Source organism: Schistocerca nitens, chromosome 6 (genome assembly GCF_023898315.1).
Source record: "Schistocerca nitens isolate TAMUIC-IGC-003100 chromosome 6, iqSchNite1.1, whole genome shotgun sequence".
Lineage (NCBI taxonomy): Eukaryota > Metazoa > Arthropoda > Insecta > Orthoptera > Acrididae > Schistocerca > Schistocerca nitens.
The window spans coordinates 369,538,922-369,563,917 of record NC_064619.1 but is presented as its reverse complement, the minus strand read 5'-3'; the positions used below and the strand labels follow the sequence as shown (position 1 = coordinate 369,563,917).

General features: G+C 38.9%; 1 protein-coding gene and 1 non-coding gene across 2 annotated transcripts in view; both read right to left on the bottom strand.

Annotated features, from left to right (window-relative positions):
- The window catches only part of LOC126263204 (alpha-ketoglutarate dehydrogenase component 4), a 47,174-nt gene extending 37,091 nt beyond the window's left edge, over positions 1–10,083 (bottom strand). The window contains exon 1 of the mRNA XM_049960271.1: positions 9,779–10,083. Coding sequence (XP_049816228.1) covers positions 9,779–9,811 — 33 coding nt within the window. The 5' untranslated portion in view covers positions 9,812–10,083. The remainder of the gene's footprint in view (positions 1–9,778) is intronic.
- Positions 5,355–5,429, bottom strand: Trnas-uga (transfer RNA serine (anticodon UGA)). Its single transcript has one exon. It is a non-coding gene; the product is annotated as a tRNA-Ser (tRNA).
- Positions 10,084–24,996: the final 14,913 nt, after the last annotated feature.

Below are 24,996 nucleotides of genomic sequence, written 5' to 3'. Positions count from 1 at the left end.
TTACTGGCAACTGAACCCGATTTTTATTCTATGAATATGATCCTCAGTTGTGGATTTCCACCCATTAAAATATTTTTCCCCATATGCTCTGTGACTCCTTGCGAATATCGTAGAAGCATGGCACATCATTTCCTTCACCACCAGCGTCTCCTCCTCTTCTCTGTCAGTCAACAAAACAAAATTGTTTGCACAGAAAAAGTCCCACAATAAACATTCTCAACATATGCAGCCATGTCAACATTTAAGGCAATATTTTTGCTCTGTTAATGCCCACGATGAGTTATAGCAGTAACATATTATCATACTAGTGAGACTTATTATATACTGCATTGAAAATTAATACCAATTAAACATTATACACAAAAGTAAAAGACATCGACAGCAATAATGAAATATCTAGTGACCAGAACGGCAGCGCTAGTTGCTGTCCGAAGGAGGTGTTAGTGTCGCTGTGCAAGCAGCTCTCAATCAAAGTGCCAGCTCATCATTAGCTGAACCAGAGTGTGGTTCCGCCATCTGGCCACTATTACTTCATGCCTCCATCACAATATGTGACAATGGCCTTTCTGTGGTAGCTTCTGTTGTCTTTATGAGTACAACCCTGCTGCAGATTACTTGCAATGTCTAAGAGAATTATTGTAGTTTGAGCCAAAAAAATTGCATTAAAGTCTCAAAATTCTGAAAAAAAGTTCACCTATGTTATTTTAGGGGCATTCATTTTATAGCAGTGAGAGAATATTACTATTCTGCGGATTAAGCAAATTTTTATTTATCAGACTTCTAGCAAGATTTTATCTTTCACGAAGCTCATGTTCCAAATGCAGGAGAGAGAGTAACTAATCAAATAATTACTCAATTACTTGGCACAAATGAAACAGGCAATGATATAGTTTTTGTCAAATTATGCATTCAAATGTAAGAGCCAAGCTCAACAACAATCCTTTTGCCCTTTATTTGGGAACACTAAAATTCATTATTTTGAAATTAATCATGTCCAAATTAAGTTGCCAAAGTGAAAGTTTTTTCTGTATGCACGAAACTATTCACCGAAGTAGCAGGAAAGCACACTTAGCTGACACATCATGAAGACGAAACAGAGTGAGAGAGGATAAATATTTAACTATGAAGCTGATAAATATGGATCCCAAAGTCAAATTACAAATATCCTGGGGAAAAATAAGTTAGACTATTCCACATAATTAATCTAAGACATTTAAATTACGTCATAAAATATTTACCAAAATCCAGTTGGACGTGTATAATGTTCCAAAAGAGACAATCAGGACTGATATTTCATGACCTTCCAAGTCTGAAACTACAAATGCCATATGACCAAATGCACAACTATCTGTCTTACTTCCATTAGAATTTAATTTGAGAAAATGACTATTTATGTTCTGATTTGACATTGCTTTGGTTAACCCAAAAGATACTATCATAAATGAAAATGATTTTGAATATGGAGGAAAGGTGCATACTATGGCAGAGTTCGCTAATGTGAGAAAGCTAGATTCTGACTAAAGGAAGTGCTCAGCTCTGTTCGGAAGTATTAAAACGTAGTTCTCTCACACCTGAGGAGAAGACCAATGACAGTAAGACCATTACAAAGCTGGATATTTTCGAGACTCCTTGACTCCGAAACTGTCAAATTTTAAGTTTTTTGGGTGTATGTATCTGAAACTGAGTAGCTGTCGCAACAATATTCATATAATTATATTCTTCACAGAGTACTCTTTCAGTCACTATAATGAATTATCCTTTAAACAATGCAGTGTAGCTGTGAGGCTTCTTTTTTTACCGTAAGATGGCTTGTTCCTAATGTGTGACACTCCAAGTATCCTAATATGTGACAATATCGCACAGTAGTACATGGTATTTCATATTAGGATAACTTAACTTGCCACTATAGTAGCTAGATTCAGACTTATATATTTTTACTAAGTGGTTTCTGTGGAATTTGTGAAGCTATCTAGAGATAATCCTGTTGTGCTAATACTTTATGGGCATCATGTCACATTTGTGTGATATACAAGGAAGGACAAAACTGTGTCCACATCATCTGTTCATCACCCCATTCCACGCATAAAACATGGCCTGAGAGTGTGGAATTCATGGGACCTTTTAAAATGCGTTATCCCCAAGAAACAGATATCTGGTGGCTAAATAACCAAGGTCAAGTAGCAACCTCCTTTTTGATTACAAGATTGTTTCAGGCGGCCTGCCTGAGGGCAGTAACAATGTAAAATGATATAAACAGCCTCCGAAAAATGGACTCTGTCCATGTAACAGACATACACTTAGAGACAACGACTTTGCCACACACCAGGAGTTTGACACACAAGATACAAAGCACAGAGTAAATGTGTGTCCAATTGGTATCCAGCAATCTCAGAAAGTCAGAAAGCCACATCAAGAGTGACATGACCTAGTAAAATCGGCACATTCTGAACCTGTTAAATAGCTAATGTTGTCTCCACAGAGAGAGCATTTGAAACAATTCAAAAAGATGAAAGGTGTAGTACAATCAAAGGAAAGAGAAATGAAAGTTTTGTTCTTGAAAAAGAGAAAGAGGAAAACTCAGAAAACAATCTTCCAGTCATCTGTAGTCTGATACAATTTAACTAGGGCAGTGCTTCAGATGTGCAATCTAAAGAAGGAGGCACTGAACACACATTATGCAATGGTTGTTTCTCTGCAAGACTGACAGAGAAATGGCCACAGTGCACGGAATATTACCCTTGGGCACCTGAAGAATGTTAACGTGAAAAAAGAGCTTTTGTATGTGCTAACTACACTTATTTTCCACAATAAACACAGATAATGTTAGACACTGCTCTACATTAGAGCTCTTGGGCAAAAGGACTCTTCCAAAGTACAAAACACACACACACAAGCACAACTCACAAAAACATGACCACTGTCTCTGGCCACTGAAGTCAGCCTAAGGCAAGAGTAATTTACCATTAAAGGCAGTTGCTTACAAAAACACTGTCGAACCAGTTCTTCAGATTTCGCATCAGTCTGAGATCTTTACCAACTTGGATTAACAGAAGAATAAAAGAAGATTCAAAGAAGAGCAGCACATTAAGCTACACGTTAATTTGAAAGTGTCACACAAATGCTCAACTAGCTCAAACATGAGAGGCTACAAATAAAGCTCTTGTATAGGGAAGAGTCTTACTTTCAAAATTCTAACTTCTGTTGTAATATGATTCTATAATGATATTAACCCCCTGGACTTTTACTTCATGAAATGGTCATAAAGAGCACAAAAATAATTTTGTATCTGAACAGACGGATACTAACAATATTTCTTGCTGTATATTGTTTACGAATCAGTCACAAAGAAAGAAGGTACTCCATTATGTATGTATCCTCGGCAACATACTGTTTAATGAATTTCAGCAAACATATGCGAAAGTAGATTACATTCAGTCAAAATATGCTGCGTTGAAGAAAACTATATCAACGGTGCTTGGACTAGCAAGACCAAGTTGTTAATGTATACGTCTCTTTTAATGACGACAATATTTAACTTGTATTAAAGGAGAATTCACTTGAGAAAACTACCATTACAAAGACATGGAATGGCTGGCCGGTACTGTAATTCTAGTACTGTTGATACACACATCTGAAAGCAGAAAGAAAGGAATTCCCAGTTTTCAGAACATTTGTTCCCTCCTTCGAATGGGAAAGAGACAGAGATTTGGGACGATTGATACAGAAGGTCAGGTACCTCTCATACCAAGTTAACAGAGGCACCTCTTGTGAGGATAAGGGATCTCCAAAAGCTGAGAATGGGTATTACTGTTCACTTAAATGTGACAGTAATGGGATTTTGCCTCCCAACAATATATAACTTGTCACCAAAGGAAAGTCTGACATATCTCCCCTTTGTGAGTGCCTTGGTAAGTTGCTAGTGCTGTTAGCTACAGCCCCGATGACATAGAGAAGACCTCTCTTTTTACAGGACAGGAATGTTTGTCATTGGATGTATTAGAACACCTATTTGTGCTAATATTGTAAAAAAAGTGGAGTTGTTTTGCTCTTGGTTTTGTTTTTGCTTGGATAATATGGGGATTTTTGTTTCAGAGGAAGTACCAGCCATAACAATTAGGTATATCAGAAAGAAAACTATGTAATTTTTTTTCTTTTTTTTTCCAAATGCTTTGCCAGAGAGTGTGGTTTATTGGAGCTCAACTAAGAGGTCATCAGCACCCTTACTAACGTAATTGGACAAATGTGACTAACATGTTCAAAACATTACATAATCTTGCTTAAATAAAACAACAAACAGGAACACACAAGAGGCCCCTATCCAGGTGACTGGCTGTGTGTAGGGTGCACACAAAGTTAGAGGGGGGAGGGGGAGGGGGGAGAGAGAGAGAGAGAGAGAGAGAGAGAGAGAGAGAGAGAGAGAGAGAGAGAGAGAGAACAATTATCTGTTGGACACCACAAAACAATAGGGTAACAGCCAAAGAAATGCCCCCACAGATCAGTGTGTTAAAATCCTAGTGATAATTGTTGAAGCATCCACAACGAAGTGCCACAGTTTGAAGTGCTCCTAAAAAGCAGTGGAGCTCATGTAATAATAGGTACAGAAAGCTTCTTAAAACTTTAAACTAATGGCTATGGAACTTTTGGGGAAAATTTAAATGTTTATTGAAAAGGTTAATGGGAAATGGAGTGGCATATTTATCACAGTAAACATGAATCTCAAATCCGAAGAAACAGACACTGAGATTGTTTGGGAAAGACTCAGGATCAAGGATGGGTATAAACTTACAGTTGTATCTTTCTCATTGATCAGCAAACTCACCCCAAATGTAACCTAAAAACTTTTGAGGAAAGCTCACTTTGCTAGTATGTATGCTCCCCAATTATGCTGTCATTGTTTCAGTTATCCAAAAATCAACTAAGAAAATTACAGCTGGGTAATTATTGGGCATGACAAAATATACTGCAAAACAATATTAAAAGCCTTCTCTGAAAAGTTCCTACAACAGATAGTTCATAAGACCACTCATGATGGAAATATACTGGATCTAATGGCAACAAATAGACCAGAGATCTTTGAAGATGTTTTATTGCAATAAAACTTATTTACTCCAAACTGTAATAACTTAATTAGCCTGTCCAACAGAAACACTGGAGCTTCCTTTTAAATGTACAGAAATGTAAAACTTTGCATGTCACAAAATGAGATACCACAGTTTCCTATGACTACTTAATCAATGAATAACTACTGGAATAGTCAGCTCATGCAAATATCCGAAAGAGTATTTCCAGAATGAGATATTCACTCTGCAGCGGAGTTTGCGCTGATATGAAACTTCCTGGCAGATTAAAACTGTGTGCCCGACCGAGACTCGAACTCGGGACCTTTGCCTTTCACGGGCAAGTGCTCTACCAACTGAGCTACCGAAGCACGACTGCAGGTTCGCAGGAGAGGTTCTGTAAAGTTTGGAAGGTAGGAGACGAGGTACTGGCAGAAGTAAAGCTGTGAGTACCGGGCGTGAGTCGTGCTTCGGTAGCTCAGTTGGTAGAGCACTTGCCCGCGAAAGGCAAAGGTCCCGAGTTCGAGTCTCGGTCGGGCACACAGTTTTAATCTGCCAGGAAGTTTCATATCAGCGCACACTCCGCTGCAGAGTGAATATCTCATTCTGGAAACATCCCCCAGGCTGTGGCTAAGCCATGTCTCCACAATATCCTTTCTTTCAGGAGTGCTAGTTCTGCAGGTTCGCAGGAGAGCTTCTGTAAAGTTTGGAAGGTAGGAGACGAGGTACTGGCAGAAGTAAAGCTGTGAGTACCGGGCGTGAGTCGTGCTTCGGTAGCTCAGTTGGTAGAGCACTTGCCCGCGAAAGGCAAAGGTCCCGAGTTCGAGTCTCGGTCGGGCACACAGTTTTAATCTGCCAGGAAGTTTCAGATCCGAAAGAGTAGTTTCAAGAGATGGTACAACCATATATGGCCAATTGCAGGTCAAGCTGCTGACAGACTTAGGTCCACTGATAAAATAGTAGGAAAATGCAATGAGTCTCCATGGAGATTGCTTATGAAACAATCACACAACTCATCTTGGTATTTAAACCAAATAAAGATTGACACTAGACAATGAATGTACACAAAGAAGAAGTGCACAAATCACAGGCCGCAAAATAAATGGCTCACAAAAAATTCACTTTGAATGCACAAATAAATCAATGGCAGGATGGTCAGTCACAAAATCTGAACTGTCACAGCTGGCAGTTCACCCATCTCCAAAATTAAGAAAGATGACAAAGCCACCGTAAATTCTTCAGAAATATCAGAGTATTTTAATGAGAGGGAGAAAAAAAGAATAAATGTATCAAAATCAGATGCTGATGGAAGTGGTTACATGCAAAATGTCCAATCCTTCACTTTCAAGCAGGATAATGTGAAAGTTGTAACTAAATTTGAATGAATTACAGCTAAAGATGTAGAAAAATTATTGTACTATTTCTTAGACATACAAATTCTGCTCTGAAACGGATAAAATATTCATTAGAGTAATTGAAACAGAAACAGTTTCTAGTGCAATATCAGGAACCCTATCTGAAATAATTAACCAGTTACTTGAAGATGGATGCTTCCTAGATGCTCTAAAGTATGCAGTAGTAAAGCCATTATTAAAAAGAACTCAAAGGAAGATTTAGAAAACTATTGAGCTGTAAGCCTTCTCCCAATATTCTCAAAAGTATTTGAAAAAATTTTTGTAATCCAGATCCAAAATTTTGTAGCAAAATCTAATATCAAATTAGTTTGGCTTCCAGAAAGGGAACAATACAATATGTGCCATCAACAAAGCTGTTGAGAAAATTTGGTTCTCTCCGGACACATCCCAAAACGTTACAGGAATTTTATGCATCCTTACAAAGACTTCTGGCCATGTAAACCACACTCTGCTACTATATCAATTAGAAAGATATGGAATAAACAGCAGAGATTTGAAACTGATCAAATCATATTAAACAGATAGAAAACAAAACAAATGGTAGTTGTAAAGTCAGGTACAGGAATTTGTTTATCAGACTGGAAAATTATTCCACAGGGAGTTCCACGATTTTACATTTTATGTCCAGTCTTTTGTTTTTTATTTCGTATTAACTGATTTATATCTATCTATAACATCCCACTCAGTTTTGTTTGGAGATGACACCACAGAACAACTTCCCCAAAGAATCATGGACATCCTAAATAGTTATAACATTGGTTTGATGTAAATGGATTAAAATTAAACATGACAAAGACCTAACACAGTTTAAAACTAAACACCACATAAAAATCAGAATTTAGGGAAATGAATTCTGTGAAATTCCTGGAGAGATTTTTAGACAAACAAATATCCTGATCATCTCATGTAAGCTACTGGGTACACAAGCTTAACAGTCTTTCATTCGCAATGCCAATATTGTCCTACATAAATGACATGGACATCAGAAAAATTGTTTAGCATAGCTTTTTTGAATCTATATTGTCTGATACAGAACAAACTTTTGGTGGAATGCAGATAATGTAAACAGGATATTTTTACTTCAAACAACTATTATTAACAAGTGTAATTCAGGAATCTAAATATTTTAACTATTGCATGTATTTACATTTATGAACCAACTACCTTTATACGCAAACAATACAGAATTATTTCTAGAAAACCATTTTCGACATGTGTGATACAATAAACAAATATAATTTTTCAAATTACCATCTCCTAGATTAACGCTCTACTCCCTGACTCCTCAATAGAAGAGGACCAACCTCAATACAAGGCTATGAAAATTTATACCCCTACATGCACATTAATTTACAATTATGTGCCTGGCAGAGGGTTCAACCAACTACCTCCAAGCTATTTCTTTACGATTCCGCAAACGAAAAATGAACACTTTAATCTTTCTGTGTGAGGTCTGATTTATTTTATTATGATTCTTCCACCCTATATTGGTTGGTACCAACAAAACATTTTCACACTCTGAGGAGAGGGCAAACAAGCTGCCCTTCTTTGAACTTTTTTTTTAAGCCCCCCTTCGATCCTAACTGGCGCAGATCCCACACCACACAACAATACTCCGGAAGATGACATACACGTGTAACGAAGGCAGTCTCTTTAATTGCCTGTTGCATTTTCTCAGTGTTCTGCCAATAAAGCAAACTCTTTGGTTTGCTTTATCCACAACATTATCTATGTCATCATTCCAATTTAAGTTGCTCATAACTGTAATCCCTAAGTAAGCTTACAGACTTTAGATTTGTGTCATTTATTGTGTAGCCAAAATTTAAGACTCCTTCTGGCATTCCTGCGGATGACTTCACACTTTTCATTATAGTTAATTAAAAGTGAGAAATTGAACTGGCAAACTAACTACAGTGCACACACAGGCATTTAAGCTATCCTTCTTCCTCACTTCCTATGTGAAGGAATGGGTAGAGCCCTAATAACTGGTACAATAGTATTAAGTACACTCTGCCAAGCATTTCATAGCCAGCCACTCTTATCAAATTGAAAACTCTTCTATAATATTTTATGTTAACAAGTCAGACGTTTAACAGAATGTTAAATGTTGTACCACATTCATCTCACTGTCAGCTAAAACAGAGGCTGATCTGCAGGTAAATTGGCCATTTGTCTCAATATGAATCTCAGTCAACTAAGATGTTTCACACTGCGATCTGTACCGCACAAGCACCAAACAATAATGGGTCCTGTCGCTGGAGTGCCCCTGTGCTTCTACATCTGCTAATTCATTTCCCTGAACACCTATGTAACATGGTACCCTGCTGAATGACTCCTCCTCCCTCAGCCTCTCTAGATCAAGGGCATCTTTGATAATCTGGAATACTTTGACTGTTAGTTACAAGTGTTGTAAGAACTTAAAGGCATTTATGGCACTGGAGTAAATGAACAATCACTCATTCAAACACATATTATCCACACCAGAGCCGCCAAGATTGTAGTTCTGTAGCAAACACTGTGAAGGCACTTTGTCGTATTTTACATCGACAATTCCACTCTGGCATGGCAATGGTGTGTGACAAAAGCATTGACAATTGTGCAAATGCTTTGAGGTTGCCACATGATGATATATCATAACACAAATTGAACACCTCCTCAACATGCCATGCTTTCACACTACATCTGATGTCAAGAGACAAGGCTCATTTAGTTTTCACAATTCACTCTATTCATCCTTTTCTTCGCCCTATGGAGACATACCAGACTCGTTCTGATATTTACTATTAACATCAACTACACCTTTGCTTCTGGTATTCAGCTCGGATAAAACAACAATTAACCTGACATCCTGCACAACAAGGAATAAGTAACACTGTACTATTAAAAACATAAAGCTCCGATTAGGCCATAGAAAGCAATAATGCGTTATATTTCAATTTTCTTTGTGGGCGGTCAAATGTCTACATACATAATAATTTTTTGTAGTAAAAAATGAAGTGTTCACTACAAATTTTCAGCTCTTCATTTCTCCTCGGTAACACTACATAACAAAGGAAGCCAAATTCCTTTACCTACTAAAACGCCGAGGAGACTGGTGTATCTCCGCAGACCTGCAAGGTCTCATCGCGTTTAGTATCAACTGCTTGCCTGCCATTAAGAACGTAAATAAAGCAGACCCTACTTTTAAAAAAAAATAATGCTAATACTAGGTCTATTTGCAAACTATACGAATGAAAGCATTAACATCAACAACACACAGAAAGAAGAGCAAAGGGTGCTGAAAAAAATTATTCATTCTATACTTACCACCATCGCACGTAATACACTTGTTACGCCCATTATTTGCCCTCTCAGTTCACTCACGTTGTTATTTTGAATAGATTATTTCGGGTTACTGGGTCGTCAGGTATCAAAGGAGACTCTTCCTAAGATCCAGATTATTAGTTTCTTTTACTGCCCTATACACAAATCGCGCAAGCACGTGTTGCCAAACACATATATTTCGCAAAACAACCAATTAATTTAAGCAAGGCTTAAAACTTGCAACGATACATCCGCTCCGCTAAAGAGCATACGGCGTCAAATTACTATCTATGAGTGGTAAGCTTTTTAATACAACATCTCTGATTTAAAATAAGGATGGCCAACAGAAAAGGTTGAGTATTTTATTCTAGCAGCTACCACGCCGTAGCGGAGAAGTGAGGAAACTTTCTGAATAGAAGATCGCAGTGACGAATATGAATATTCGCCTTATGACTTAAAGGATACGAGATACAACGAAAGGAAACAGAAGAACAAAATGAAAAGATGTTCATTTCACACTTTCTACTGACTAACAAATCTATCGTACATCACTTTAGTTACCTATTTAGTATTACGTCTCCATCAAAAGGTGGGAAGTTACAAATATCTGTTCTAGAAGGTAGGGTTCGTTTTTACTAGCTTGAGTGAAAATGCGTCATAATTTCAATTCAAGATAGTTGCAAGAATCTTATCAAGTAGCAAATAGTGAGATTAGTTTATCACTCGCTAAGTTTTTCACTTTCGATGCTTGTTTAATATTTCCTGGAACACATTCTGCGGGTGTCTCTTGCCATTATTATTCTGTCCTGAGTTTATTTTCGTACGGCATAATTTTATCCACCTTACTTTCCACAACAGCCACCGTATTCTCACACTTTTTTCTAACAATGGGAATACAGACTGTGGTGGATTACCTCCGTCAGAGGCCCAGGAGGCGAAACTAAATGGAGCCCCCGACTGCTTAGAAATTAATATATTTGTGAAGTGTGCTCTCCAAAAAATGAATACTACAGATGTAGTGGCTAACATAAAAAATTAAGTATTTATAATGATATCTAGAAATTGTAGTACATATACTCAAAGATACATATGAGAAACTTGCAAAAGGGAATCACTATCACTGTTTAGTAAAGTAACCATCAGGTAGCGTGCAAAAAAAAGTAAAGAATAGGGTAAGAGGCGATCAAAAAGTATCCCTTGGAAGGCTGCACAGTCCAGAATCGGTATATCAGTCAGGCAAAACAGCCATGAGCAATAAGGTAAACATTCCACCGACACACAAGGTTCAAGATACATGTTTGGTAAATCACCATATCCTGTATATCCTCATCCAATAGGAATCGTCGACCCTTTAAGGCATTTTCAAAGGGATGAAATTTGTGGTGGTCACATGGACAGAGGTCTGGACTGTAATGTGGGAGCTCGAGTGTCTCCCAGTTGAGTAATGAATGACACTGTCCTTCCAGATTGATCAGCAGCTTGTGTCGAATCGCAACCAGCTCAGAACTTGACACACCATGCTACAACGATGGTTTTCGACAGACACGCTGTGCCATACAAATTCTTCATTCTCCTATGATGTCTAACATTATTTATTCTTCAGCAGCCAAGATACGAACAGCGGAGCACTGGTCCTGTTTGGACGCATTTGGTAATACTCATAACTTCATTATAGTTCATGTTCCTGCATTTACCTCACACATGAATATCACACTAATTCCTTGCCTACATGTCGATGCTTATATACCATCATTGCGGTCGCACTATGTTGCATATATGCTACAGCGACGTCCTCAAATGGAAACTTTGAAATCAGTTATTTTCGTAACCCTAATATGATATAGGAGCTACTGTTGATGTTATTATAATACCTATTTTTATGTCTTTATTTTACTGAAATTCTGAACAATATCGTTGAAATATATTTGAAACCTCTCTTTCGGTTGATGAAATGGACAGATTGGCTAGCCTTTGTTGATTCATCATAAGATAAAGGTAATTTATTTTGGCTTCAGTTGAGAAAAACTTCTCTCACATGATTTGACTGAAACACACATGGTCAAGAAGTATGGATTAAAGTGACATAGAGGGTAATGAATCACTGAAGTCTCATTTAATTATAAAATGAAGGATTTTTTGGCTGTCCATCTAGCAGCAAAGTTCACACTTGTATCAGCTCCATGCAGATGACTATGATGCATTTTTGTTTCTTGTAGCACCTGCTTTTTATCAAATTCATTGTAAATTGCTACCGTATTCTCCAGTGATAGGCAGAGCATCACCAGGAGCATTTCAATGATTTGAAAAATTTTAGTGATACCTTTCATAGCTGTGTATCATTGTTACAATTGACACATAAATTGGTCTTTGCTTCCAAACATTGATCGACTAACTTCTTCTTGAATCAATATTCTGGTGTCAAGAGCTGGTTCACCAGGCATTGATTTATGTGCCCATCTTCTTCATCATTAGTCATTTTTTGTCCCAGAAGTAACAGCATTGTCTATAATTGTTGTTCAACTGGTCACTAATATCCCATTCACGGTTTTTAATTTGGGGAGTCGTTTAAGTAAAGTCATTTTTGGAAACTGTAGATATTGTTGGGATAAATTTACTTCCTTCAATACTGTGTACCAAATCTTGATGTTGGTCAAAAAGGTAAAATCACATGTAACTGGAAGGAGCAAGCTTGATGAACATTTAATATCAAGGTTTCCCTTGGATGGTTCTTACATATCTTCCAAAGTGCTCAGAACTGTTTCCACGTTTTCTTCTACGACTTTATCTGAATTGTAATGAGCGGTGCAGCAAGTAACGGACAACTGTTTCAAACTTTTTGTTGTTTCTGATACAAGTAATTCCCATCTATATGTAAAACACAAGATAAGTTAATATAACTTCTTCTCTAAAGTTTCAAATCCGGTAATGCTGGAGGGAATGCATGAGGAAACATGCACTCCACAGACATTTATGGAATGGTTAGTGCGGGAACTGGATAGAGCTTTAGGTTTGACTTAAAGATTTTTTTGTTGTACACCTCCACATAGGCCTGACAACTGTGCGGAACTATCATAACATTGGGCACTGAACAACGCAATATGCAGCCCTTCTTTTGGCAACTGCTATTGAATATTTTTTGAGATATCCACTAGTTCACCTCGTTTGCTTTTCATGTTCCTAGAGCAAACTACATAATAATTACCTTTAACCTTCGAAAAAGTTATTTTTAAAATGTAATACTCCAATTAAAAAATAAATAAATCGCTAGTAACTTCTTCACATAATTTTAACTGTACAGCTGAGTCCCGCTAATCCGAACCCTGGTAATCTGAACATGAAAAATATTAGTCTTAGTATGGAAAACCGTGAGGTCAACTGCTGCACGTACACACTATTTTAATTTACACAGTACAGTAAACATGTATTAGAAAAATTGGCAAGAAAACATTAGGTTTAAAAAATACCGAACAATGGAAGAAAAGCTGTTAAACTTATTAAAATACAGTGGACATTTTATTCCTAGTTGTTAGATGACAAAAACTAATTATTGTTTTTTTGCGTAATGAAGACAGTCTGTTATATGACGCATAGTTGCTGAAAACTGACTAAGAGTACTTAAAGCAAACAATGTATCAAGCTCTGACAGAATTCCAGTTAAATTTTACATAAAATACCCTGGAGGACTGGCTACATTATTATATCAAGTTGTTGTTGTTGTTGTGGTCTTCAGTCCTGAGACTGGTTTGATGCAGCTCTCCATTCTACTCTATCCTGTGCAAGCTTCTTCATCTCCCAGTACCTACTGCAGCCTACATCCTTCTGAATCTGCTTAGTGTATTCATCTCTTGGTCTCCCTCTACGATTTTTACCCTCCACGCCGCCCTCCAAAACTAAACTGGTGATCCCTTGATGCCTCAGAACATGTTCTACCAACCGATCCCTTCTTCTAGTCAAGTTGTGCCCCAAACTTCTCTTCTCCCCAATCCTATTCAATACTTCCTCATTAGTTATGTGATCTACCCATCTAATCTTCAGCATTCTTCTGTAGCACCACATTTCGAAAGCTTCTATTCTCTTCTTGTCCAAACTATTTATCGTCCATGTTTCACTTCCATTTATGGCTACACTCCATACAAATACTTTCAGAAACGACTTCCTGACACTTATACCTATACTCGATGTTAACAAATTTCTCTTCTTCAGAAATGCTTTCCTTGCCATTGCCTGTCTACATTTTATATCCTCTCTACTTCGACCATCATCTGTTATTTTGCTCCCCAAATACCAAAACTCCTTTACTACTTTAAGTGTCTCATTTCCTAATCTACACTCCTGGAAATTGAAATAAGAACACCATGAATTCATTGTCCCAGGAAGGAGAAACTTTATTGACACATTCCTGGGGTCAGATACATCACATGATCACACTGACAGAACCACAGGCACATAGACACAGGCAACAGAGCATGCACAATGTCGGCACTAGTACAGTGTATATCCACCTTTCGCAGCAATGCAGGCTGCTATTCTCCCATGGAGACGATCGTAGAGATGCTGGATGTAGTCCTGTGGAACGGCTTGCCATGCCATTTCCACCTGGCGCCTCAGTTGGACCAGCGTTCGTGCTGGACGTGCAGACCGCGTGAGACGACGCTTCATCCAGTCCCAAACATGCTCAATGGGGGACAGATCCGGAGATCTTGCTGGCAAGGGTAGTTGACTCACACCTTCTAGAGCACGTTGGGTGGCACGGGATACATGCGGACGTGCATTGTCCTGTTGGAACAGCAAGTTCCCTTGCTGGTCTAGGAATGGTAGAACGATGGGTTCGATGACGGTTTGGATGTACCGTGCACTATTCAGTGTCCCCTCGACGATCACCAGTGGTGTACGGCCAGTGTAGGAGATCGCTCCCCACACCATGATGCCGGGTGTTGGCCCTGTGTGCCTCAGTCGTATGCAGTCCTGATTGTGGCGCTCACCTGCACGGCGCCAAACACGCATACGACCATCATTGGCACCAAGGCAGAAGCGACTCTCATCGCTGAAGACGACACGTCTCCATTCGTCCCTCCATTCACGCCTGTCGCGACACCACTGGAGGCGGGCTGCACGATGTTGGGGCGTGAGCGGAAGACGGCCTAACGGTGTGCGGGACCGTAGCCCAGCTTCATGGAGACGGTTGCGAATGGTCCTCGCCGATACCCCAGGAGCAACAGTGTCCCTAATTTGCTGGGAAGTGGCGGTGCGGTCCCCTACGGCATTGCGTAGGATCCTACGGTCTTGGCGTGCATCCGTGCGTCGCTGCGGTCCGGTCCCAGGTCGACGGGCACGTGCACCTTCCGCCGACCACTGGCGACAACATCGATGTACTGTGGAGACCTCACGCCCCATGTGTTGAGCAATTCGGCGGTACGTCCACCCGGCCTCCCGCATGCCCACTATACGCCCTCGCTCAAAGTCCGTCAACTGCACATACGGTTCACGTCCACGCTGTCGCGGCATGCTACCAGTGTTAAAGACTGCGATGGAGCTCCGTATGCCGCGGCAAACTGGCTGACACTGACGGCGGCGATGCACAAATGCTGCGCAGCTAGCGCCATTCGACGGCCAACACCGCGGTTCCTGGTGTGTCCGCTGTGCCGTGCGTGTGATCATTGCTTGTACAGCCCTCTCGCAGTGTCCGGAGCAAGTATGGTGGGTCTGACACACCGGTGTCAATGTGTCAATGTGTTCTTTTTTCCATTTCCAGGAGTGTAATTCCCCTAGCATCACCCGACTTAGTTTGACTACATTCCATTATCCTCGTTTTGCTTTTGTTGATGTCCATCTTATATCCTCCTTTCAAGACACTATCCATTCCGTTCAACTACTCTTCCAAGTCCTTTGCTGTCTCTGACAGAATTACAATGTCATCAGCGAACGTTAAAGTTTTTATTTCTTCTCCATGGATTTTAATACCTACTCCGAATTTTTCTTTTGTTTCCTTTACTGCTTGCTCAATATACAGATTGAACAACATCGGGAAGAGGCTACAACCCTGTCTCACTCCCTTCCCAACCACTGCTTCCCTTTGATGCCCCTCGACTCTTATAACTTCCATCTGGTTTCTGTACAAATTGTAAATACCCTTTCGCTCCTTGTATTTTTACCCCTGCCACCTTCAGAATTTGGAAGAGAGTATTCGAGTCAGCATTGTCATAAGCTTTCTGTAAGTCTACAAATGCTATGAATGTTGGTTTGCCTTTCCTTAATCTAGCTTCTAAGATAAGTCGTAGGGTCAGTATTGCCTCATGTGTTCCAATATTTCTATGGAATCCAAACTGATCTTCCCTGAGGTCGGCTTCTACTAGTTTTTCCATTCGTCTGTAAAGAATTTGTGTTAGTATTTTGCAGCTGTGACTTATTATATTCTTCTTGAAGTCTGAGGGTATTTCACCTGTCTCATACATCTTGCTCACCACATGGTAGAGTTTTGTCAGAACTGGCTCTCCCAAGGCTGTCAGTAGTTCTAATGGAATGTTGTCTACTCCTGGAGCTTTGTTGCGACTCAGGTCTTTCAGTGCTCTGTCAAACTCTTCATGCAGTATCATATCTCCCATTTCATCTTCATCTAAATCCTCTTCGATTTCCATAGTATTGTCCTCAAGAACATCACCCTTTTATAGACCCTCTATCTACTCCTTCCACCTTTCTGCTTTCCCTTCTTTGCTTAGAACTGGGTTTCCATCTGAGCTCTTGATATTCATACAAGTGGTTCTCTTTTCCCCAAAGGTCTCTTTAATTTTCCTGTAGGCAGTATCTATCTTACCTCTAGTGAGATAAGCCTCTACATCCTTACATTTGTCATCTAGCCATCCCTGCTTAACCATCTTTCACTTCCTGTCGATCTCATTTTTGAGACGTTTGTATTCCTTTTTGCCTGCTTCATTTACTGCGTTTCATATTTTCTCATTTCATCAATTAAATTCAGTATTTCTTCTGTTACCCAAGGGTTTCTATTAGCCCTCGTCTTTTTACCTACTTGCTCCTCTGCTGCCTTCACCACTTCATCCCTCAAAGCTACCCATTCTTCTTCTACTTGTAGTGGGATGCGAAATTGAAGCGTCACCCATCCACCAGTGTCAGCCCAGTTTGCAGATGAATATAGGTTTAATTTAGTTTTTGTTTATGTATTTTTGTAATATTTGAAATGGCTGTGAATTATCTAAAGTTTTGTATTTATTTTTTATGTTTCATGTACGGAGAGGGCGGCGCAACGAACGGAGACAGCATCTTCACTGCCGGGACCAGTGAGAAAATTGCTGGCCACTATACGTCGCGGGTCGACAGCCAAAGAGCATCAGAAGATCCTGAAACCGAGTTGTTGCGTCGTGCTTCTAAAATTGAAAAAGAATAAGAATTTGTAATGTTTGTACAACAATGACGTCATAGAAAGTTTAATCCAAGGTTACTAAATAATAAGGTTGGGCAATAAGCGCTCTGCTCTGCCATTGGCTGGCCTAGTGACGTCAGCGGGGAAGCAAGCGCTCACAAGCAGACGACACGGCATGCGCGTTTACGTCAAGTTTTTGGCGGAAGATTTTGTTTATACCAGAATTGAGATGTCTAAACTGCTTTTCTGCTGCTAAAATATTACAATTAAAACTGATGAGTTATATTCTTTCGCAGCTTATGCCTCACACATCGGTAAAATATCAAATCACAACCACACTGACACACACTTGAAATTCGAAACCTCGGCTCAAATAAATCAGAGACTATTCATTTAATCGCATTGAAATGAATTTACTTAAGAGCTCGAAGTTGCACACACTTGTTTGTAAGGACAGCATTCCTTCTTTCTAAAGCCGCTATAGTATTCATCAAAGTAACTTTATCTGTGTCTGAAAAAAAAAACTGTCATCGGTACATGTGCTCTTATTACGATGTTTCTTATTTGGTGACAGCTTTTCCTGAGTTTCCAGAGATCTCTTATGTAGTTCTCGTATCTTATACCGTTTGGTTCTGTCTTCTGTTGCGGATGACACATTGACAGTCGCACTACTGCACGGCAAATTGCACGAAGGAACTGCATCTGGCTTGAGCATTCTTTTTCGGGGCAAATTAAGCCATTCAGACTGTAAATCCCTTAAGTAATCTGTTTCTGCGAAATGGCGAGAACATATTCGTGCATGCGCAACATTTACACTGTCTTTCCTACAACATTTCGACAACCATAGTTTTTGTAATGTTTCATTACGCGGGAAACTGTGATACATTACGTGAGTTCCCTTTGTGCTCCGGTTGTAAGAAAAACAGCCCGTAACAGCACAGCCTGGCATTGTAAAAATTTATTTTCTCACTCACTTGTAGATCTCCAATAAAAATTTCACAGGACGAACCATAAACTATAGAGCTGGCGAACACAATGTTGATCCCGCTGTCCACTATCGCTAACTATTTCAGTTCCGAATCAAATATTAATTACAGAAAAAACCGTTAACACTCTCGAATTCCGAATGTTTCCGCTGTTGACTGAGTACCTCAGAAGAAAGAACTCAATCAAAATACTCCTTCAAACACAAAACAACACAAGAAAAACAATCACACACAATTCGAACTGTGTACTGTTTGGCACAGCTGCTTCCACCGTGACGTCATGTGCACAACTGAGAAAACACGTTGCTTTCTGTGCATAGCTTTCTGCGCCCCCCTGGTTTAATCATTGAAAAAGAATAAGAATTTGTAATGTTTGTACAACAATGACGTCATAGAAAGTTTAATCCAAGGTTACTAAATAATAAGGTTGTCTTGTCAAGGCTCATGTTCACGTCTATATGTAGGAAGATAATAAACTAGTGGATGCTACTAAAGTTTAAATATGTGTTCCGAGAATTTATTTATGAAGAATTATGTTACGTAATTTATTTGACAAGATTAGTAATTTTTGACAACGTTCATCGCGAGTATGAATCTCGAAAGTTTATTCAATGTGGTTCTAATATTTATTAAATCAGATCACATGCATTAAACTGAAAAAGTTTGCGCAAACCAATTGGCCTGAGTGACGTAATTCTGCGCATAGGACTCAAATGATGATGTTTTAATTACAGTTTCGTTCAAGAACCATTTAGAGACAATTTAAAAAGAATTTAAATAATTTTTGAAGTGTGTTGTAACTGACGTAGGTGACGAAGTCTGCACATGGTCATATTTCAAAAGAAAATCATTCATACAAAACTTACGTCGTTACACTACACCGTGGTGATCTTGGAAACAGGACTTGTGTGCAACTAAGGCACACAGGTACGAAACAATTAAAACATCAAGAGTCCTTCGGAAGTCAACGCGAGTCTTCGTGGAGCCTTCACCAACCAGCGGCGACTTCGCGGGTGTGGGCAGCTGGCGGGGCGCACCCAAGCAGTACGGTCACGCAGTTATTCCACGAGAAGGCACATCTGTTGGGCAGCAGCTGAACACTGCAAACCCCGACAACCTTTTCTCCCTAAACTAACAGGCCCAGTACGTCAGCTGGGGGGTGTTCCTCCGGCTGGTATTAGAAGTGTTGCTGAGGGCTTCGCCTGTCTACGGTGCGGCCGGGCATGGTTGCAGCCAGTGACGTCTCCGGGATTCGACTCAGCGTCCTGCCGGTTGCGGAAGCGCGGTCGCAGCATATCAGCGGCTGCATCGACGGCTGTTACTTCTACAGCCCATAGCAGCACACTGATCACCGAGAACTACAAACTACCATATTAGTGTCCGGTGAGTCTGTTTGAAGTTGGAAATGGAGTGTTGTACATAGGGAGTGTGCTTTTAATAGGATTGTTGATTACAAGTCTGCGTGTGTAACTATTTAATATCTTACAATAATGTCGGGAAGTGAAAGGTCAGACGAAGAGCAGTCTATGTCCGATAGGAGCATTAGATCCCTTTTTAGGGCGATTGCTAAATTAAAACAATCGAACGGGGATTTTTTTAGCTGAATTAAAACCGTCTAACGAAGAATCTACTGCTAGATTAAAACAGTCTAACGAATAATCTACTGCTAGATTAAAAGAGGAAACAAAACAGGAATTAAAACAGTCTAACAAGGAATCTACTGCTAGATTAAAAGGGGAGCTAACAAAATCTACAGACAGGTTACAGGAATATCTTAATGAAACCAGTCGAGAATTAAGTGATAAAATAGAGGCTTCTAAAGTTGAAATGCAGGAAAAACTAGTAGGACTTAGTAATAAGATTGCTGATAATTGTAAAAGGTTAGAAGAACATATCCAGGAATTGCGTGAGGAAAAAGCTCGCATGCGAAATGATATTACTGATTTAACCAAGAGACTAGATAATGTCAATGTCTTAGTTGTAAATGAAATAGAGAAAAATAACAATAAGTTACGAGATGAATTTTCTATGCAAACAGAAACCGATCATAGAGAATTATTAGAATCTATTAAAGAGGTTTCTAACAAACCTGTACAGATTTCTTCAATAGATAATGTAGAATTAGAGATATTAACTCATCGAGTAGAAAAAGATCATGCTGAAATAGAAAACATGAAATTTTTAATTACCGAAATATGCAGTAACCTTGAGACTTCCAAAGATAATAACATTGACGAAGGTACAGAGTGTTCATATTGTGAACACAGTGAAGAATCGATATTAGCTAACCGTGTATCCAATACAGAAATGCGAATACAGGAAATTACTAAACGGTTATCGGAATTAGATAATAATGAAAACATTTCAAGTAGTAGAAGCAATAACGTAATCAGAGAAGACAGTTGCATCGTGTTTGCTAGCTCAGACGACAACAACACAAATAAAGAAATCTCGGCAAGCAAATCCGACGCAACTCCGTCTCTGCAATCTAAACAAAATCCAACTATGTCTCTCGCAGAATGTTGGGATGATATAACGGCAAATTCAAATGTAGCAAGTCGATTTCCTGTATTCAAACCAGGAGGCGAACTTCACCCTATAATCTTTATAAAAGCTTGTGAAACTTCATTATCTCCTAAATGGAGTAATGAAAAATGAATTCAATTTGTAATAGGACATTTAGAAGCAGAAGCTGCTGAATGGGCAGTATTGCATAGAACTGAATTTAGGGACTGGGATGATTTTGTTAAGCAGTTTAAACAAAATTACTCGTCAAGAGGAAAACAACATCACTTAACTGTAGAGTTGTTAGACCCTCCTCCTTACTCTAAATGGTGGAGAGTTTATAGGAATTATTTCGAATGGCATTTAAACTGTGCTAAATTAATTGAAGAACCAATTATTGAAAGTCATCTAATACGAGTCCTAATTAGTAGGTTACCGTATTATGTAAAGGAAAGAAAAATGTTATTCTACGAATTGCCTATCCAAACGAAAAACATTTGCGAACAGATTGTTAAAAATGCTGAACGGAGAATTAAAAGTTATAATCAACATGCTATAGAACCCTCATTTCAGGTAGGAGAAATTGTATTAGTACGATCTCATCCTAAAAGTTCGAAGATCAAGAAGGAATGTAGAAAATTCTTCTTTATCTTTGAAGGTCCATATGTTGTACATAAGATCGTGCATCCCAAAGCGTTACTTCTTATGGAACCTTCATCAGGTGTAATTAAAGGATTATATAGTGTCAATCAAATGAAACCCTGAATTCCTAAATAAGTTAATATTTAGTGTATATTATATATGGAAGAGCATTCATAGTTTATTCATGTGAAGCTTTTCGTGATAGTTACGTGTTATTTTTAAAGAAATGACAGGAAGTTTAAACAAGTGTTCTACAATAATCTACCGGTACTTCAAAAGGGAAAGATAACTAAAAGGGGATTTATATGGAAGAAATTTTGTTATTGGGTCAGAAGGAATTTTGTATATTTTATATTTACTCGGATAGTAGGAACCAAAGGGGATGGTTAATAATTTTAGGGACCATGGGCGTCCATAGCTGAATGGCTCACGAGAACATAGCAGAGTGCCTTTAATAGAGATTTGTAATAGTGTTAATATAGAACACACCAAACGGGGCTCTCTCGCTTGTTTCTCCTAAATAAATTGCCATTACCCAACAAAGTGTCCAAAGGTAAAGAAAGCCGTGCCGAGATTCTAAAGAAAGTTTTACTTGATTTCTTCTTGACCTCAGGTATAAATAAAGCATTAGGGAAAAGAACGACGTAAAGTAAATAGTACTATTAGTTATTGTCAGAAACTTATTAGTAATATATATTTTGGAAAGAATAACTCTAGCAAATGAATAGAACTGAAACTAACCTATCACAATTTGAACGCTCTGTCCCAATGTAACAACGTTAAAGAACGTACTAAATTATTATTTAGTAGCAACTATTAAATGAAAAGGAGTAAACTCCATATATTTGGTTGTGAATTACCATAATAGCACAATTAAAAGTAAAGGACAAATAGTCACAACAATATCGTCATAAAAGGATTGAATCTATCTAAGAGCAATGACTTTAGATTACTGAAAATGTGAGAAAAATTGTATAATATTAACAGTTAAATATTGTATATAGAAGAAGTTTTATTTTCGGTTAAAACCCGACAAACTGAGCTTGTGGGTGGGGTATGTAGTGGGACGCGAAATTGAAGCGTCACCCATCCACCAGTGTCATCCCAGTTTGCAGGTGAATATAGGTTTAATTTAGTTTTTGTTTATGTATTTTGTGAATTATCTAAAGTTTTGTATTTATTTTTTATGTTTCATGTACGGAGAGGGCGGCGCAACGGACGGAGACAGCATCTTCACTGCCGGGACCAGTGAGAAAATTGCTGGCCACTATACGTCGCGGGTCGACAGCCAAAGAGCAACAGAAGATCCTGAAACCGAGTTGTTGCGTCGTGCTTCTAAAATTGAAAAAGAATAAGAATTTGTAATGTTTGTACAACAATGACGTCATAGAAAGTTTAATCATGTTGTAAATGTTCAGTTCTGTCTTGTCAAGGCTCAGGTTCACGTCTATATGTAGGAAGATAATAAACTAGTGGATGCTACTAAAGTTTAAATACGTTTCCCAGAATTTATTTATGAAGAATTATATTACGTAATTTATTTGACAAGATTAGTAATTTTTGACAACGTTCATCGCGAGTTTGAATCTCGAAAGTTTATTCAATGTGGTTCTAATATTTATTAAATCAGATCACATGCATTAATATAATTTCTGAGAAGAAACAAACGACATCTAAATTGAAAAACTCTGCACAAACCAATTGGCCTGAGTGACGTAATTCTGCGCATACGACTCAAATGATGATGGTTTAATTACAATTTCGTTTAAGAACCATTTAGAGACAACTTAAAAAGAATTTAAATAATTTTTGGAGTGTGTTGTAACTGACGTAGGTGACGAAGTCTGCACATGGTCATATGTCAAAAGAAAATCATTCATACAAAATGTACGTCGTTACACTACATACTGTATTTCTTTCCCCCATTCCTGTCAGTTGTTCCCTTATGCTCTCCCTGAAACTCTGTACAACCTCTGGTTCTTTCAGTTTATCCAGGTCCCATCTCCTTAAATTCCCGCCTTTTTGCAGTTTCTTCAATTTTAATCTACAGTTCAAAACCAATAGATTATGGTCAGAGTCCACATCTGCCCATGGAAATGTCTTACAATTTAAAACCTGGTTCCTAAATCTCTGTCTTACCATCATATAATCTATCTGAAACCTGTCAGTATCTCCAGGCTTCTTCCATGTATACAATCTTCTTTTATGATTCTTGAACCAAGTGTTAGCTATGATTATGTTGTGCTCTGTGCAAAATTCTACCAGGCGGCTTCCTCTTTCGTTTCTTAGCCCCAATCCATATTCATCTACTACTTTTCCTTCTCTCCCTTTTCCTACTGACGAGTTCCAGTCACCCATGACTATTAAATTTTCTTCTCCCTTCACTATCTGAATAACTTCTTTTATTTCATCATACTTTTCTGCAATTTCTTCATCATCTGCAGAGCTATTTGGCATATAAACTTGTACTACTGTGGTAGGCATGGGCTTCGTATATACCTTGGCCACAATAATGCGTTCACTATGCTGTTTATAGTAGCTTACCCGCATTCCTATTTTCCTATTCATTATTAAACCTACTCCTGCATTACCCCTATTTGATTTTGTGTATATAACCCTGTATTCACCTGACCAGAAGTCGTGTCCCTCCTGCCACCGAACTTCACTAATTCCCACTATATCTAACTTTAACCTATCCATTTCCCTTTTTAAATTTTCTAACCTACCTTCCCCATTAAGGGATCTGACATTCCACGCTCCGATCTGTAGAACGCCAGTTTTCTTTCTCCTGATAACGACATCCTCTCGAGTAGTCCCCGCCCGGAGATCCGAATGGGGGACTATTTTACCTCCAGAATGTTTTACCCAAGAGGACACCATCATCATTTAATCATACAGTAAAGCTGCATGCCCTCGGGAAAAATTACGGCCGTAGTTTCCCCTTGCTTTCAGCCGTTCGCAGTACCAGCACAGTAAGGCCATTTTGGTTAGTGTTACAAAGCCAGATCAGTCAATCATCCAGACTGTTGCCCCTGCAACTACTTAAAAGGCTGCTGCCCCTCTTCAGAAACCACATGTTTGTCTGGCCTCCCAACAGATACCTCTCCGTTTTGGTTGCACCTACGGTACAGCTATCTGTATCGCTGAGGCACGCAATCCTCCCCACCAATGGCAAGGTCCATGGTTCATGGGGGTAGGGCTATCGTCTTATAAACATCACATCAGCAGGTTTAGCAGTGGGCTGTTGCCCCAAATAACGTAGCGCGAGGTCAAGAGCTTCTGCTGCGTCACTGTGTGGCACCAGCTCTCCTTTGTCGCTTTCAGGCTCATTGTCACATCCGTCACAACAATCCACTTCTTTCTGGTCTAAATCAGTGTCCTCTGCCATCCACTCATCTACGTCTCCTTCACTAGCTTCCTCACATCCAGGGATTGTTTGTATCATTTGTAGTAGATTTTCCTCGTCACTTTCATCTAGGTTGCCCTGAAATTCAAGAGATGTCCACAGTTTTCTCCACGATTTTCTTAGAGTATTTTCTGAAATATTCTGCCATGCCTCAGCTACCCAATAAACAACACCCTTCACATTGGTCTCTTTTATTTTTTCCACTAAAAGAATGCTATCATCTTAGATCAGCATACTTAAAAATTGTTTTCTGTAAATCAGTTTTAATGTTTGCAGTCCATCCTGGTCTATCGGCTGTAGAAGTGGT